Raw genomic sequence first — 16,659 nt, 5'->3', positions numbered from 1 at the left:
TGTGCTCCCAACAGCAGCCTGATGGTTTGGCTTTGCCAGGAGAGTTGGGCAAAAATCCAATCCTCTTATCCCTTCGGGAGGAGCTGGGATTGATTTTGTAAGTCCGAGGGCTGAGCTGCTGAGAACAAAGGAGCACTTTATTTATTTGCCTCAGAAATCGATTACTTACTCATTTTATTTCTCAGACTCAGAGTAGCCTCTTTTCCCAAGCCTGTGCTTGGGCTGCCCAGCCATGGCAGCCACAGATCCAAAGGGATCAGTGCCTTTCCCAGCTGTGGCTGGTGGGGGGTGAGGTTGGGAACACCAAATGCGTCCCTCCAGACGTGGGGTTATTGCAGAGTGTGTGGGAAGCTGCTGAGCAGCGAATGCAACCTGTGTCTTGGGGTAGTCTGTCTCTAGGAGCTGAGAAAACATCAGCATCTGCAGAAGTTGTTGCTTCACAACTTGACCCAAGTATCCTCCACCCCAGGAAGCCTCATTTTCAAATGAAAGGTTTGGGAAGATGCTATAAAGAGAAGCTGTTAGGGGCAGTCTTGCCCCTGACTCCTGCTAACAGTGTCACTTGGCTGTCACTATGGGCACTGCTCCGTTGTGCCTCTTGCATCTCTAGTTATCATAGAATGGCTGAGGTTGGAAGGGACCTTAGAGATCATCCACTTCAACTTCCCCATCACAGGCAGGGACAACTCTCATCTAGACTCAGCTGCTCAACATGTCCTTGAACAACCCCAGGGAGGCATCCACAACCTCCCTGGGAAGCCTATTCCAGAGTCGCACCACCCTTGTACTGAAGAACTTCTTCCTAAGATTCAGTCTAACCCTGCTCTTCCTCAGCTTACAACCATTCCCCCTTGTCCTATCCCTAGACACCCTTACGAAAAGTCCCTCTGCAGCCTTCCTGCAGGACCCCTTCAGTTATAGAATTGTTTGGGTTGGAAAAGACCTCTAAGATCATTAAGTCCAACTGTAAACCTGACACCCCCATGGCCATTACACCATGCCCCAGAGTGCCATGTCTGCTTATTTTTTGAGCACCTCTAGGGACGGTGACTCCACCACCTCCCTGGGCAGCCTGTTCCAGTGCCTGACCACTCTTTCAGTAATGAAATTTTTCCTAATATCCAAGATCTGGTTACAACCCTGGGCTCTAAGGCATTTATTCATTCCTTCTTATTTCCAGACAAAATTAATTTGCAAAGAGAACTTCTCTAGCTGAAGGCACTGTGCCCTTTGTGAACAGAAAAGGAGCAAGTAATGTTGAATAGTGGCTGAGCCAGGATGAAAGAGTTAGAGAAGTAATGGAGAGCAAGAGCTGAGGAGCTCATCTTGCTTGTCTCTAGTTTTGGTGTCTTGTAAGTGCTGCCAGGAGATGTCATGGTGGAAAGCAAGCAGCAGTATCCACCCTTCTGCTCTTTGGGATATTGATGGCATGGTCATGTTTGTACTCATAGCTGCTCCTGGCGGTGGTGCCAGCCTTGGTTTCTGCTCTGTGGATCTCCATGCTTTCATTCAGCTTGAATTAAAAGCAACAGGCAGCAGTGTAGAGGGAAGATGAGCCTGGGTATAATGTGGCAGTAAGAGGTGGATTGAAATGCTGAGGAGGTGTGGAGCAACTCTCTGAGGAGGAAATGCTGAGAGACCTGGGGCTAATTAGTCTGGAGAAGACTGAAAGGGGATCTTTTCAGTGCTGATCAATAGCTAAAGGCCAAACTCTCGGCACTGGTGGACGGTGAGAGGAAAAGGAACAATGGACACAAACTGGAACCTAGGAGGTTCCATCTGAATGTGAAGAGAAACTGATTTACTGTGAGGAATCTCTTCTCTGGAGAGATTCCAACCCCACCTGGACATTGTGATCCTGGGCAACCTGCTCTGGGTGACCCTGCTTTGAAGGGGGGTTGGACTGAATGATCTCCAGAGGTCCCTTCCAAGCCCCACCATGCTGGGATTCTGTGAAATTGAGGTTTGTGTATGGAGGGAACATGATGCCACAGAGCATCCTCGAGCAGGAGACAGAGGCACCTCCTTTGCAGGTGCAGCCCCAGCATGCCAGGACAGTGCTGGGACCCCTTAGTGATGGCAGCAGGGGTTTCTCCAAGCCCATGGTTGCATGCCACCATGCTGAGTTGCCTTGGGGCTGCTTGGAAGAAAGTGAGCCCCTTCTTCCTGTCTCTAAGATTATCATCTGAGCCCTAATAAGATAACTCCTGGTAAGAATCCCTGTTTTCTTTTTAATCAGGTAATGAGATTATTTACTTTTTTTCTCCCTTCAGAGATTTGCTGCCTCTGATCTTGCTCAGATCAGAAGCTGTTCCCTGCCAAGGATCAGAGACCCAAACATAGCTCAGCTACCTGAAATGATTAAATTAACTGGAATGTGCAAAACTTTCAGCATGAAATGATCCAGTGATGCACTTTATCTACTGGGAACTCTTTAAAGAGCTCTTGGAAGTTAGGATGAATTAGTTTGCTTAAGAGGACCTGGTGCATGTAATTGCAGCCAGCATCGTGCCGTTGCTCTCGCCCAAGAAATTAATCTTTAAACACCACAAACGTGGAGTGGGGAAGGTTTTGGCAATCCTCCTGTCTTCTGACGTTGGGCAATCTGTGTTGCCTAAGGGACTAGCAGCACTGTGGCCTTGCTGTTACTGCAGGTTGACACAATCTGCTTGGTTGTTTCCATCTCACCTCATGATCGCTCTGGTTTGGGTCCTTCACTGGGAGGTTAGTGGCACTATTCACTGGGAGGTCCCATGCCTTACTGGGGAAGCCTCTGCATGGTTTCTGAGGTTCTGGTGGGGTCTCCCTATAGAGCATTACCCATTCACAGTTGTTGGTTACTTGGGAGAAGATCACAGCAAATGATGGGAGATCATTTTCCTTCCAAACTTCTCCACATCCTTCTATTCCTTGCCCTTCCTTTGCTGCTGTAGCAGGAATTTATGGAATCATGGAATCACTAAGGTTGGAAAAGCCCTCTAAGATCGTTGAGTCCAACCATCCACCTAAAACCACCATGCCCATTAAATCAGGTCCCAGAGTGCCATGTCTATGTTTCTTGAGCACCTGCAGGGATGGTGACTCCATCACCTCCCTGGGCAGCCTGTTCCAATGCCTGACCACTGTTGCAGTAAAGAAATTCTTCCTAATATCCAACCTAAACCTCCCCTGGCACAATTTCAGGCCATTTTCTCTCGTTCTCTCGCCTGATAGTAGGGAGAAGAGATGAACCCCACCTCACTCCAACCTCCTTTCAGGGAGTTGTAGAGAGCAATGAGGTCTCCCCAATGCCCTGGAGCAGTTGCTGGGAGCATGGCAAGAAGGAGGTACAGAATACAGAATAAACCAGGTTGGAAAAGACTTTTGAGATCATCAAGTCCAACCTCCTAAGTGTCTCATCCCTTCTCTTTTTAAACACTTCCAGTTGTGGTGACTCCACCACCTCTTTGGGCAGCCCTCTCCAATGGCAAATCTCTCTTTTCTGTGAAGAATTTCTTCCTAACATCCAGCCTAAACCTCCCCTGGCACAGCTTGATTGATCTGGGGGACATGGCGGGGCTGGAAATGTGCTGGGCAGGGAGGCTCCCAGTGTGATGTTTGAGCTGGGGTTTGGGTATCAGACTCCCCTGATGCCCTCTTTGGAGACGGAGTGGAGAAAGGACCTGGGAGGGCCAATTCAGGGCAGGTTGGTGTGCTCCAGTCCTCTTGACTCCAAAACTTCAGACAGATCCCAGCAATGATGGTGTGTCTGGGAGCGAGTGGCAGTCAGTCATGCTGAATTAAACAACCTTTTATGAAAGCTCCTGTGCACGCTTAGATAAATGAAGGCGCCTAATAGACAGTGAGTCATGACACTCTATTTATCTTCCTTGCTGAAAGCCTGAGCAGATGCAGGGACCTCTTTTATCTGCCAGAAACATTGGAAAATGAATCTGTTACGTACGGGAGCAGGGTGGGGGGCTGGAGGGGGGAGATCATGCCAGCAGGCTGGGGCTTCAGTCACTGCAAACCAGTGTCCTGCTCCTCTGCCTGCCACAACCTCTGGCATAGTGATGTGGTTGGTGGTACTGTGCTCTGCTTGGACAGCCTGTGCTTGCTGCTTGAGCAAACTGAGCTTTTGGTAGAAGTAAAGAAATGCTATTTTTAATAATACATCCTTATTATGACCATAGTTGGGCAACTCCAAGGAGCTCCTTTTCCAGCAGCTTTTGTAGGAGCTGGATTTTTCCCTGCTTTGGGGACTCATTCCAAAGAAGAGAACCTTTTCCCTTGGCAGTTTTATTTCCAGCTCCAGCATGATTGATGCTGTCAGACCCAATAAGAGCAGAGATGTGCAACCTGGGACTCCTGCCTGCTTCCCTCTGCCTGGCTCAGAGCCTGTGGCACTCCCTATACCTACCTGTGAAGGGGAGAGCAGATATCCCTCAGAGGTGCTGTGCTTAATTACTTGCAGTAATTAAAACCTCTTCTGGAGGTGCTGGGTAAGAGCAGTGTGCCTGCATGGTGGCAGGGAGCAGATGCTCGCTAACAGCCATCTGCTCTTTAGCAGTGAGACCCTTCTGTGTTCCCTGAAACTTAGATTGGACATTAGGAAAAATTTCTTTCCTGCAAGAGTGGTCAGATATTGGAACAGGCTGCCCAGGGAGGTGGTGGAGTCACCACCCCTGGAGGTGTTCAAGAAATGTGTGGACATGGCACTTTGGGACCTGGTTTAATGGCCATGGTGGTTTGGGGTTGGTGGTTGGATTTGATGATCTTAGAGGTCTTCTCCAACCTTAGTGAGTCCATGATTCTATAAATTCTTGCTGCAGCAGCAAAAGGAGGGCAAGGAATAGAAGGATGTGGAGATGTTTAGGAGGAGAATGATCTCCCATCATTTGCTGTGATCTTCTCACAAGTAACTAACAACAGGTAGTGACCTCAAGATACACCAGAGAAGGTTTAGGTTGGACACTGGAAAGAATTTCTTTACTGAAAGTGTAGTCAAACTTTGGAACAAGCTGCCCAGGGAAGTGATGGAGTCACCAGCCCTGAAGGTGTTAAAAAAACGAGTTGGGACACTTTGGGTCATAGTCCAGTGGTCGCAGATGTGCTGGGTAAAAGGTTGAACTTGATGATCTTAGAGGTCTTTTCCAACCTTAATGGTTCTATGGTTAGCCTTAATTACATGTGTGTGTTATGGGATGGGTGGTTGGTGTCAGGGAGAGCAGTTGGACTGATGGCTTCAGAGCCAGGTGCTGCCGCTAATCCTTGAAAAAAAGCCTTTAAGAAAAGAATGATGAAATGAAGAAAGGTAATTGTGGTGTCCCCAGAAGGCAGAGTGTGCTGTTGCTGTAGTGCAGAGCGAAGCGTGGGTGCCGCTGGGAGCGTGCCTGTGTCTGGCTCCGCTTCCTGAGGGCTTGTGCTGTTGATTTTTGATGCAGTTCCTCTTCTGGGGCTTCCTCATGGTTTAAAAATGAAGGAAAATGAGAGGCTAGGGAGAAGAGGATGGTGTATGTACTGGTCTCTGTGTAGAGGAGCGTGCTGGGGAATGGTTCTGTCTGCCTCCTACAGGCACCACTGTGCTTTGTGCAGCCTTCAACCAAAGGAAGAATGCTCCTCACTGGCTCCTCTGCTCCCTTGCCTGGGGTCCCTGTGGACCCACAGAGATGCTCCCACTGCCTGGCTGTGGCCGTTTGCACCCCAGGTGAGCGGCGATGCCTTTGTGTTGCAGCGAGACTTGGAGCCTGGGGGGGATTTTTACGGAGTAGCAGCACTGATGGGACCTGTGTGCCACAGGGATGAAGCCCAACTGCCACAAAACATTTGTAACATCTGCTCAAAGTTAATGGAGCAGGGAGGGTTTACGGAGGGGAGTGGGGAAGGGGCTGGGGTTTGCTGAGAGAGTTGTTAACAGCGTCACGCTTGCAGTATGGCTGAGTGTTTCTGTGAGGGCTTGGATTGACTATCAGGCCTTTGGGAATCCTTGAAATTTTCCAAGTAATTTTGATTTATTTCAGCCATTAGGGGAGAGAATTTAATGTGCAATTATCTCCTGCACCTTGGGAAAGGGATGTCAGCTATTCGCGTTACCGTTTTCTTCAGCAAATTGTTCCTTTTTCCGCACTCCGCCCCTCCCAGACAAAGGGTCAGACTGAGCTTGTTCAGCTCTGGTTTTGAGGGAGCAGCTGTGGTGCATAATAGACATTTCCAGCTGCAAGCAAGCAGGTACTGGCAGTAGTGAGGGTGGTGTGGGGCTCAGAGGAGCTGAGAGGAATTTGGCAGCACGTTTGCTGGCGCTGAGCAGCTGCGGCTCTCCTGCTCTGTCCTGGTGCTTTGCTGTTACCTGGGCTTGGGGGCTGCTGCCCCGTGGGTGCAGTTAGAATGGATGATGTAGAAGGAGATGAGAGAGGCAAAGTGAAAGCTTTTGAAAGAAGAGTGTGTGATGCTTTTCTTCCTCTGCCTCGTCCCTGTGCGCATCAACGCCAAACCATTTTTACAACTAGCCGGCAAGTGACAGCTCATCGTAGATTTTAATAAGTCTATTGTGCATCCCTGCTTGGCACTATCTCTCCTTCCCTTCTCCCACACTTTCGAGATGGGAGCTGACAAATCTTTATAAATGAGGGTGCTATTTCATCCCTTGCAAGTTTAAACTGAAGGAAGAAACACCAGAGCTGCCAGCACGGGACTCACGTTGCTGTGAGAGCCTGGAGATCTCTGCTTTGGCTGCTGGCAGGTCCAGAGGCAGAGTCTCATTACAGGAATTTGATGGGGAGAAGATGGAAAAGGATTTTGGAGCTGTAAATGATTTTCCTTCCAATATCTTCAGCCAAGGGAGGCTCCAGATTCCTGTGAAAATGTTTGCTCCAGCATGGAGAAAGGAGATACTGGGATGCTGCTCTGGAGAGTGTTCCTGTGCCATGGCTACTGGCTTCTGCCAGCCCCCCCCCTCCCCCCCCCAAGCCCATCTGCCCTCTGGTACTATGGGGCTGGGCTGGAGGGGGAAACTTACAGCTGATGGGAGGCTGAAATGAGTCTCACAACTAAGAGGGGATGCACAGGCTCTTTGCTTTGCCAAAGAGTGAATTAAGTAGCCTCATCCTTGATTCTGCAGCCTGGTTGAGTCTTTGAGATCTGTCGGAGAGAGGCAGGACTAAGCCAGGCCTAATTAGAGGGGAGGAGGCGGAGAAGAGCTCTGAAGCAGATGTGAAAAGCTAGAGAGCTCCACAGACGTTCATTTGACTCGGGGAGCTGAAGTGCTGCAGTGAAGAGGGCTGGTTGTTTCTTTTTGTGAGCAGAGAGAGTAAATAGTGTATTCATCTGTTTGTGTACCCCTTCTGAGCGCAATAAAGCTGAGCTCACGGCTAATGCAAACAGTTTTCATTAAGAAATAATCAAAAATAAAAAGCCATTTCAGATGCTGATAAGAAGCCAGTTGGTTTTTATATTTCACCAGCAGTTTAAGCCATACTCAAAGCCATTTATCTTTTTCCAGTGCTGGCTGCAGAGGATATGAAAAATGCAGCAAGCTGCACACATGTAATTAAACTTTTGGCAGAATCTTTGCCCTGCAGCTTCACTAAAAAACTCAATAATGATAAATTGAGTAGAATCTATAGAGGACTCTCTTTTTGTTGGTGGTTGTTGTGATCAAGCTTTAAAATAATGTATGTGGCACAGATAATGATTTGCCACATAATAGCCTTGGCATCGTTCTTGCCATTCCCCTTGTGTCAGCTATTCTTTAAAAAGCACCCCTTGTCCTGCTCTTATCACTGCTCCAATTTGCTATTGAAGCTTTTCTGATTTCCAGCCAAGCCTCTGTTTAGCCCTAATTAGTGTTTTGTTCCCCTCAGCCCGTGCGCGATGCGGCGTTTCAAGCTGGGAGCGCTCTGGGTGCCGCGTGTTGTGTGACAGCCCCGTGAGTCCCCCTCCCATGCCGTGGCTGAGGCTGGGAGCTGGTACCAGCACTCCACTGTGATTATCCTTTTCTTTCTTAAATCTTTTCCCACACCACCTGAAGTAAAACACATCACTTGACCCGCGTGCTGTTTGTAGTTCTCCCTGTTAGATGCGACACTACTGGGAAAATAATGCTGCGGCTGGTTTTGGTGGTGCTGCCTTTATCCTCTGCTAATGCACTGCTAATTTGTACAAGAGGCAATTTTGTGTTCCACTTGTCCATCCAAACCACCCTCAGCACTTCCCCTCTAAAAGCTGCATCTATCTTGTTTATCCTCTACAGATTTTCCTCCCTGCTTGCAGCCGGTAGGAGCAAAGCTCCTCACCCCTGTGGGCACTGTGGCATCTCCCTGTCTTTTGTCACCACTGTCCTCAGAGGAACTTCAAATATGCTTGTGAGAAGTCTTAATTTCCATCAAAAGGTTTTGTTTTTTTTCAGTAGTAGCAAGCAGACTGCTTGTGAGTAAAATAAAATGATAAAAAGATATCTGGCAGAAGTAATATCTGTGTGAATGGATCCCTTAGCAGGTGGCAGGGTCATGCCCAGCAGTGGAGCTGGTCTGGGCATTGGCTTTTGTTAGTGAGAGGCCTAAAATCAATCTTTTCTGGTAATTTGATACTGGGTAGAGAGTGCTGTTGGAATGCTGTGGTAGTTCTTAACAGAATGGGGACATCTGCAACTTCCCCAGTTATGCAACGTGAGGAGGTGAATGTTGGTCATACATAGAATCACAAACCATGGAATGGTAGAGTGATTTGAGTTGGAAGGGACCTTTAAAGCTCATCTGGTCCAACATCCCTGCAGAGAGCAGGGACATCTGCAATTAGAGCAGGTTGCTCAAAGCCCCATCCAATGTGATCTGGAATGTTCCCGAGGATGGGACATCTACCACCACTCTGGGCAACCTGGGCCAGTGTCTCACCACTCTCAGCATAGAAAATGTCGTCTTTCTCTCTAGTTTAAATCTCCCTCTATTAGTTTCAACCCATCACCCCTTGTCCTGTCACAACAGGTCCTGTTCTGTCTGTCCCCATCTTTCTTATCAGCCCCTTTAAGCATTGAAAGGCCACCATAAGGTCTCCCTGGAGCCTTCTCTTCTCCAGGCTGAACATCCCTTGCTCTGCTCCCCTGCATTTTTGTCTGATGCTCTCAGGTATCTGGTTTCCACAGGTATAGACAGCCCTGAGCCACAGCTGTGTCACTCAGATGTTCATAGCTCCTCTCCAGGGCTTTTCCCCATGCCCATGTCCAGGCATTCAGCAAACATGCCTTTTCTTGGTGAAAATTCACCTACAAAGAGGAGTCAGGAGAGCTGAAATCAAAGCGTAGGCAAGGGAGCTGAAAAAGCTTCTCTTAGATGCTTAAATAGCAGCAAAAGCCTTGTTCTGCCTTGCTGCCAGAGTCCTGGGGGACACTTTTGTGGTGAACCCATCAAACCAGAGACAAGGGAAGTAAGAAGAAAGAACAACTGGAATAAGGCAATGAAAATCCCAATAAACCAGCAGCTCCCAGCAGTTCTGTGTGTGAGTGCATCACGATAGCTGGGATCAGCTGGGTCAAGGTGGCAGCAGGAGGTGGCTCTTCCCTTCCTGGATACTCCATGTGTGCCCTGAGGGGACAGCCACTGTTTCTGGGCATTGTGCCACCATGGGCTGTCCCTTCCCTGCTGCCAGCCCAGGGAGAGGTGCCATTCTGCAGGTAATGGTGCAGGAGGAATGGCCAAAAGGGAGAGAGAGGAGTGGCACAGCATGGGGACAAATGAATGTCTGCAAGCAGAGCAGATGCCAAGGCAGAGCTGTTCTGTTCAGAGACAGAAAGTTGGATTTTTGGAAGCGCTGATGACATTTGGTTTATCAGTTTTGTTAAGTGCCAAGCAAAAAGCAGCTGAGAGGTTTCAATTATGTTGGCTCATTATGTCTAAACCATCAGGACAGGAACTGAGACATCTGAGGTTTCTACCCATAGCTCTGTGGTGGATTTGCTATGTGGTTCTGGGTGAGGTTGTCCTGCCTCCCGTGCCTGTCCCTTGCCTGGGAGCGCACAGACATGAGCTGTACTCTTATAATCAGATCTTCCCCAACAAAATGAATCCCTTGGTTTGTTTATTTCGTTTAGTTTATCAGAGAAGATGAGGGTAATGTAGTCAAGGACTTGGCTGGACAGTGACGTGGGGTGATGGATGAGTCCTTGACTTGGCATTTTGTCTGTGCTGAGGCTGGATAAAGCCAGAGGAGGAAACTCTAGCCTGAGCCTGGTCCTGGAGCAGAGCTGGGGGCAGGTGAGAAAGAGGTAAGGGAAGATGTAAGATTGCAGAGGAGGATGTGTTGAGCACTTGCTTCTCTTGAGTCAACAGCCGGGTTTGGTTTTTAAGCCCAGAAAGAGTCAGAAACACTAAGGATGGACTGGGCCAGGTCTCACCACGAGGTGAAGGAACAGGAAAAGAAAAAATAAGATCTGCAGCAATGCAGTGCCCTGCCTGGTGTCAGTAACACCATTCTCAGCTGGTGCTGTGAGAGGTGAGAGCACAGCAGAGGTGAGGCTGCAGTGTCAACAGGCAGCCTGTTTTGGCCTGATGTAAGAAAACCCAAGTCACTCACAGGGCATTCTGCATTTTCCCTGCATTCCCCCAGCAGATACCTGAATGCCAAATGCAAAGCCTCCCCAGCAGCCATCAACACCTCTGCCTTCAGCAAGTCTCCTGTGTTTGTTCCTCCCAAAAACAGCCTCATGAGGTGACACTGCCTAGGCTGCCACAGCGTGGCAGTTGCTCCTGCTTGGATTGAATGCTTATTGCTCTCCATACAGGAAAAATATGGTGCTTTGTCACTTGGGTGTAAACACTCTTCACTAGATGTCACATAAACTGTTTTTCCTCCTCTCTGGAAAGCCCAGGATGCTGGAGGGGGATTTCTGCACCTCTCTGCATCCTCATATCGCTGTGGTTTTTGCAGCATGAGCAACATCATGAGCACAGGGGCAGCGTGGGGATGGTGCTGTGGTGCAAACCCTTGCAATGCAGGTCCATGGGTCAGTATTGGTGGCCAGAGCAGGGTCAGCTGAGGAAAACCCTGTGTGTGGGGCCAGGGGGATGTGTGCCAAGCAATTAAAATAATCCAGTGGCCTGGCAGAAGAGGAGAATTTCATCTATAAGTGGCTTCAGCCTTGGCTGCCGCATTGCTAAGGGTCTGCCGTGCCAGTGTTCCTGCGGTGAACTGGACAAGCCTCTTGGCTGGATCTGCTTGTCCTTGTTATTGCTTCAAAAAAATATTTACCCGTGTCCCTGCGGGCTGGAGTGAAGCTCTGCCATCAAATATTACTGCACATTATTGTCTGGGCTAGGGTTTGGGGACAGAAAGTGTCTGGCTCCATCCGGCCACCACCAATATTTATCTGTTTGCAGAGCGACAGCAGGCGTCACGGTTTGCAGCCCCGGTGATGCCGTGCGGGGTTCCTCCTGTCACACAAGAAGGCAGCAGGAGGGAATCCACGTGTGAGAGCTGCCCAGTCCTGCTGCCATCAAGTTTTAGTCTTTGCCTTGTTTGGGGTTTTTTTGGTACTAAAATCTGTTAAATCCTTGGGTTTATTTGCTGTGGTGTTGAGCACTGTTCGTGGGCTGCCTTCATCTCAGAGGTGGTAGGATGTGGAGTGTTGCTGACACTTCTGTTTTCCCAGGGTCACCTCCTGTGTCGGTTTGCATGGTCTCCCTTACCCTGAGGTCCTTAATTGCAGCACGAGGTGCGATGGGCAGGCATCATCCTCCTGGCACATGGCAGGGGAAGCACTTGGCATTCCTTCAGAATGCCTTCAGACAGCTCCTTGCACTCTGGCTGCAAGAAAAACATCTTGGAGTGGGTCAAGGGACGGGAGAGAGAGTTATGTAAATCCAGGGGGAGAGAATTATATTGTCTAAATGTCAAATATCTAATATGAAGCCACAGCTGTGTGAGGTTGAGGAATTTGTGCTCCTTGTTCCTTGATTTCCTGTTGCCTTTACATGCTGAAGGTGAATGGTGAAGGTCCTGGTGCGTGCAGGCTTTATTATGGTGCTGTCTGGGGCTTGTTCCACCCCTCACAGCCCTAACTGGGCTTGGGTTTTAGTGGTGTCGTTTTAAATAGCTGGTTAAAATAGAGCCGGTAGAAGTGGTCCTGCTGGGAGCAGAGGTTTGGGACAGCCTGGGGGTGTCTGGTGATGTCTTTGTAAATGGCAGTGGCAAATGTTTTGGTAGCGGAACAAATAGTTGCTAATTGTAGCTCAGTGCAGCCCTTTTGAGACCAGGGTGAAATCGAATGGAAGTGTTTGGAGCTTTTCCTCCAACTGCAAAGGCAGTGGAACTGCAGATGTGCCAGGGTTGGCCTGGGTGGGATGATGTCATTATGGGTCCCTGTGGCTGCTGCCTGGCAATTCTGTTGCAGAAACCCAGAATCCAGTCATGGTGGGGGTTGGAAGTGATCTCTGGAGAGGTTCTGGTCAAAGTGCCCTGCTCAAGCAGGGTCACCAAGGTAGTTTGGTCAGGTTTCCATCCAGGTAGGTTTGGAATCTCTAGAGAAGGAGACTTTGCAACCTCTCTGAGCAGCCTGGTCCAGTGCTCTGGCACCCTCATGGTAAATACATTTTTACTCATCATCCTCATCAATCACCAACTCCAGAGCTTGGCCCCACCAGATCAGGACTTTACAGGTGGATGTGAGCCTGGAGCTGGGGATCCATGTTGGGCCAGGACCAAGTCTCAGGATGAGGTGGCAGAGAAGGAACTTCTGTCTTAGAGTCTCCCTGGTGCTTGGGCTGTGAGATCTACATGTGGGGAAACCCCTTAGCCTGACCTGAATCAGCAGGGCCGATGCACCCCCCTGCAGCCCTGCTTTGCTCAGCGTTCTTCCTTCTCTGCGCTTTTTCCTTGCGGGAGGGGAGGCAGGAGGTGCCCAGCTGCCCATCTTGTCTCCCTCTTGGCTGACTTCTGGCTGTTCTCTGTACCCCCAGATAAAGGTGAGAATGGGGAGCCCTATCAGCGGAGAAGGGGTGCAGGGGCCAGCCTGCCAGACGCCCCCCCAGCATTCACTGTGCCCAAGGATGGAGCCCCCACGGCCGGCAGCAGCAGCTGGAGGCGAATTATGCTCATGATTCTGGCCATAACCATCCACAACATCCCAGGTGAGTCCTTACTGCTGTCTACAGCTACCTGAAGGGTGGTGGTAACCAGCTGGGGGTCGGTCTCTTCCCCCAGGCAACCATCGACAAAACAAGAGGACACAGTCTCCAGCTGTGCAGGGGGAAGTTTAGGCTGGATGTTAGGAAGAAGCCCTTCACAGAAGGAGAGATTGCCCCTTGGAATGGGCTGCCCAGGGAAGTGGTGGGGTCCACATCTCTGGAGGTGCTTAAGAACAGCCTGGATGAGGCACTTAGTGCCGTGGTCTAGTTGATTAGTTAAGGTTGAGTGATCAGTTGGATTTGATGATCTTGGAGGTCTCTTCTGATCTGGTTGATTCAGTGATTCTGTGTCCACCTGTCCATCCATCTCAACTCACAGGCAGCCCCTTCCTGGGCTTGCTGCCATCCTGGGAGGATTGCACAGGGCTGTTGCCTCCTCTCCCTCCTCCTTTCCCTTGCTGCTCGCAGATGGCACTCACCGAGTGGGTGCTGGGTGCCTTTTGACGAGGTTTAGCATATTAGATCTTCTGCTCTTGGTAGGGATGAACCATGTGAGGTCTTGGCAGCAAAACCCTGTGTGGGGAGGGGGTCGGGGGTGGGGGAGCTTGTGAGCTTGGGCTTGCTGCTGCGTTGTGAACATCTGCAGCCTCTCGTGCTGCTGCCAGGCTGTCGTGGGCGAAAGTGGTAAATCCAAGAGTATATTGAGAAAGATGAGATTGTAAAGATAACCAATTCTGGTCTCTCTTCCTTTCTCCTCTGGTCTGTGTACCAGCCAGAGATGCATTTTAAAGCGCTGCGCTTCCCAGCAGGAGCATCTGCAAATTGGGGTTTTCTTATTCAAGGGATGGAGTTTGCCAAGAGAGGGAAAGCTGCAGAGCCCTGAGTCTTGGAGGGCTGTGTCCTGCCAGGGGCTGGGCTTTGAGACTACGGAAAAAATGCCATAAAATAGAGATGAGATAAATCTGTAACAGCTGAGGACGTTTGGCTGCTCTGCAGTTCTTGGTGATATTGAGATTATTACAAGGGAACCTTTTCAAATGCTTGCTTTGCTGTTTTCTTCTCTCCTCCCTCTTCCTCCTCCCCTGTTCCTTTCTTTTGTTTTTCCTTTAACCATCAGAGCTGGGCAGGGACAGCTGCCCCATGTCCTCATGTGTGCTTGTTGATTTTGAGAGAAGCTTTTATCAGATTCCAGGGCACCCACCTTAAATCTCATCCCTGGGTGAGAAGCCTCTGTTATGGGTTTGCAGTCACAGATTCTGCGTTTCTCCCCCTGCAAGGGCACCTCAGGGTTGAATGGCAGGAGGAAATCAAAGCAAGCACACCATGAGCTGCCTTGGCGTTGCAGCTGTGCTGTGCGTGGGTGGTGTTCTCCTTGAGCACTCATGAGCCGCTGTCTCTTCCAGCCTCCCTGTGCTTGCTTGTCTCTGGGCAGGAACTGGTCAGCAGTGCCCAGCACGTTTGGGTGCTTCTGCTCTCATGGCTTGGGCTTTCCACCTTGTCAGGCTCTCATTTCTCCGATGAGAGCATTGCTGCACCTTCTGAGGGTTCTCTTCCCATGCACCAACAGTTTCTGTAAGTTAAGGCTGCTCTGGTCTTGTCATCAACAGCAAAATCCTTTTCTTGATTTCATCCCCTTTTTTAAATTATAGGTAGATAAATCAGATGCCTTAGTTCAGCTCCATGCATTGCCAAGAGAGGCGGATGCCTGGCAGATGAGGCAAGGAGGGAGCTTTGAATTAGCAACACACGCATACAAAGGGGGAAAGTGTTTGCTCTGAGTGAGCCATAATTGGATTTTACCCTTCAAATGAAGTGTCAAGGAGCTGAGGTGAAGAGTTAGGCTGTGTGTGCATCTTGCTGCCTCTGGCTGTGTCAGCTGGAGATTCCTGTCTCTGACACCAGCAGAGAAAGAAAGTTTTGTGGAGGAGTGAACAAAGTGTCACCTGTAGTGATAGGTTAATGGTGACACAGCCCTGGCTGCCACAGCGACGCCAGTCTAACCTTTCAGTGCTTCTGCAAGAGTACAAAGCCACCCTTGGAGGGCTGCAGAGGCTCAGAAATTCTCTCTTGCATCTTAAAGGTCACAGTATTAAAGCTTAATGTCCAGAAGGGTGTGTGGAAGTGATGGCTGCTGCTTGGCCTCTGCCCAGAGGCTCAGCTCAGTGAGGGTTTCTGAGTCGTGGTGGGGTGTCTGTCCCTGCCAAGCTCTGTCCCCAGAGTCTCCCTCCTGCTCTTTTCCATCTGGTCTGTGCCTTTCCAGCAGCACCACAGTACTGTTGTGGGGCTGGATGGGTGACAGTGGCTGTTTGTGCTAGTGGGGCCATTCACTGCCTGCAAAGTCCAATACCCCCCTTTCAACAAGGATTTGCCCAAAGCCATCCAGAGGTTTCAAGGTGCAGAGGTTGGACTTAAGCCTGTGGCTGCCATTGTGCTCCCCAGAGCACCAGTTTCACTGATTTCACCCTAATTAATAATTCAGATTAAAACAGGAGCTTGTGGCCTGCCCAGCTTGTCACCAGGGCCTCTGGTCTTTCATGTCAGGTAGTTACAGGACATGGAGGAATGGACCAAAAATAGAAATAGGTAGATTCAGATTGAATGTTAGGAAGAAATTCTTCCCCATGAGGGTGGTGAGACACTGGAACAGGTTGCTCAGGGAGGTGGTAGAAGCCTCATCCCTGGAGGATTTTAAGGCTAGGCTGGATGTGGCTGTGAGCAACCTGATCTAGTGTGAGGGGTTAGAACTAGATGATCCTTGAGGTCCCTTCCAACCCTAACGATTCTATGATTCTATGCATGAAGTAGAAGCTGGTCCAGTCTACGGGGTGAGGCTGGACTTGGCTGTCACCAAAGTCCTTCTGCCTTCCCAGCAAAGTCTCAGCAGTGCTGGTGGCACTTTCCCTGCGTACTGTGGAGCAGGGTTTGGCAACACTGTAATGTTCTCCCTCAATTAGCTCCCCGCAGGCGGGAGGGCTGACACTATAATTAGCACAGACTCCAGCAGCGTAATGACACCTCAGGCGGCATGGGGAGGGGGAGGCGGGAGGTGCTGAGCTGACAAGTGGGGGACGATCAGCACCTTGACACCTCGGCAGGGCTGCCAGACACGGGCTAAGGACTTGCCTGGCAGAATTGCTTGGTGCTGGTCTCAGCAGCGGTTATCTAGCTCTGCTTCCGCATCTGCCTGCTCCCCTGTGAGCCCAAGGCTCTGGTAGGGAGCCTGCCATCAGAGGCTGTCCAGGTGGTTCCCTCATCTGTATAAAGCTTCTTAATGGGGAGGAAATTTTTTTTAGCAGTTTGTCCTGTTGTGACAGGACAAGGGGTGATGGTTTGAAACTATAAGAGGAGAGATTCACACTAGATAGAAGGAAGAAATATTTTATGCTGAAGGTGAGACACTGCCCCAGGTTACTCAAAGAGGTGGTAGATGTATAGTGTATACATAGTATAAGATGTCCCTGCTGATTGCAGTGGGGATTGGACTATATGGCCTTTAAAGGTCCCTTCCAACCCAAACCATTCTATGAAACTTCACATCCCTTGGGTAGGATGCAGTAGAATAAAATAG

At 49.7% G+C, this 16,659-nt stretch overlaps 1 protein-coding gene across 2 annotated transcripts in view; it reads left to right on the top strand.

The window, feature by feature from the left end:
• The window catches only part of SLC39A11 (solute carrier family 39 member 11), a 101,477-nt gene that overhangs the window by 42,972 nt on the left and 41,846 nt on the right, over nt 1-16,659 (top strand). For both annotated transcript variants that reach the window (XM_068151186.1, XM_068151185.1), the window contains exon 6: nt 12,924-13,094. In XM_068151186.1, coding sequence (XP_068007287.1) covers nt 12,924-13,094 — 171 coding nt within the window. The remainder of the gene's footprint in view (nt 1-12,923; nt 13,095-16,659) is intronic.

This window comes from Melanerpes formicivorus, unplaced genomic scaffold (assembly GCF_026170545.1).
Source record: "Melanerpes formicivorus ecotype bairdi unplaced genomic scaffold, bMelFor1.0.p_v2 SCAF_21, whole genome shotgun sequence".
In the NCBI taxonomy this organism is placed as follows: domain Eukaryota; kingdom Metazoa; phylum Chordata; class Aves; order Piciformes; family Picidae; genus Melanerpes; species Melanerpes formicivorus.
This window is presented reverse-complemented; position numbering and strand designations above follow the sequence as displayed.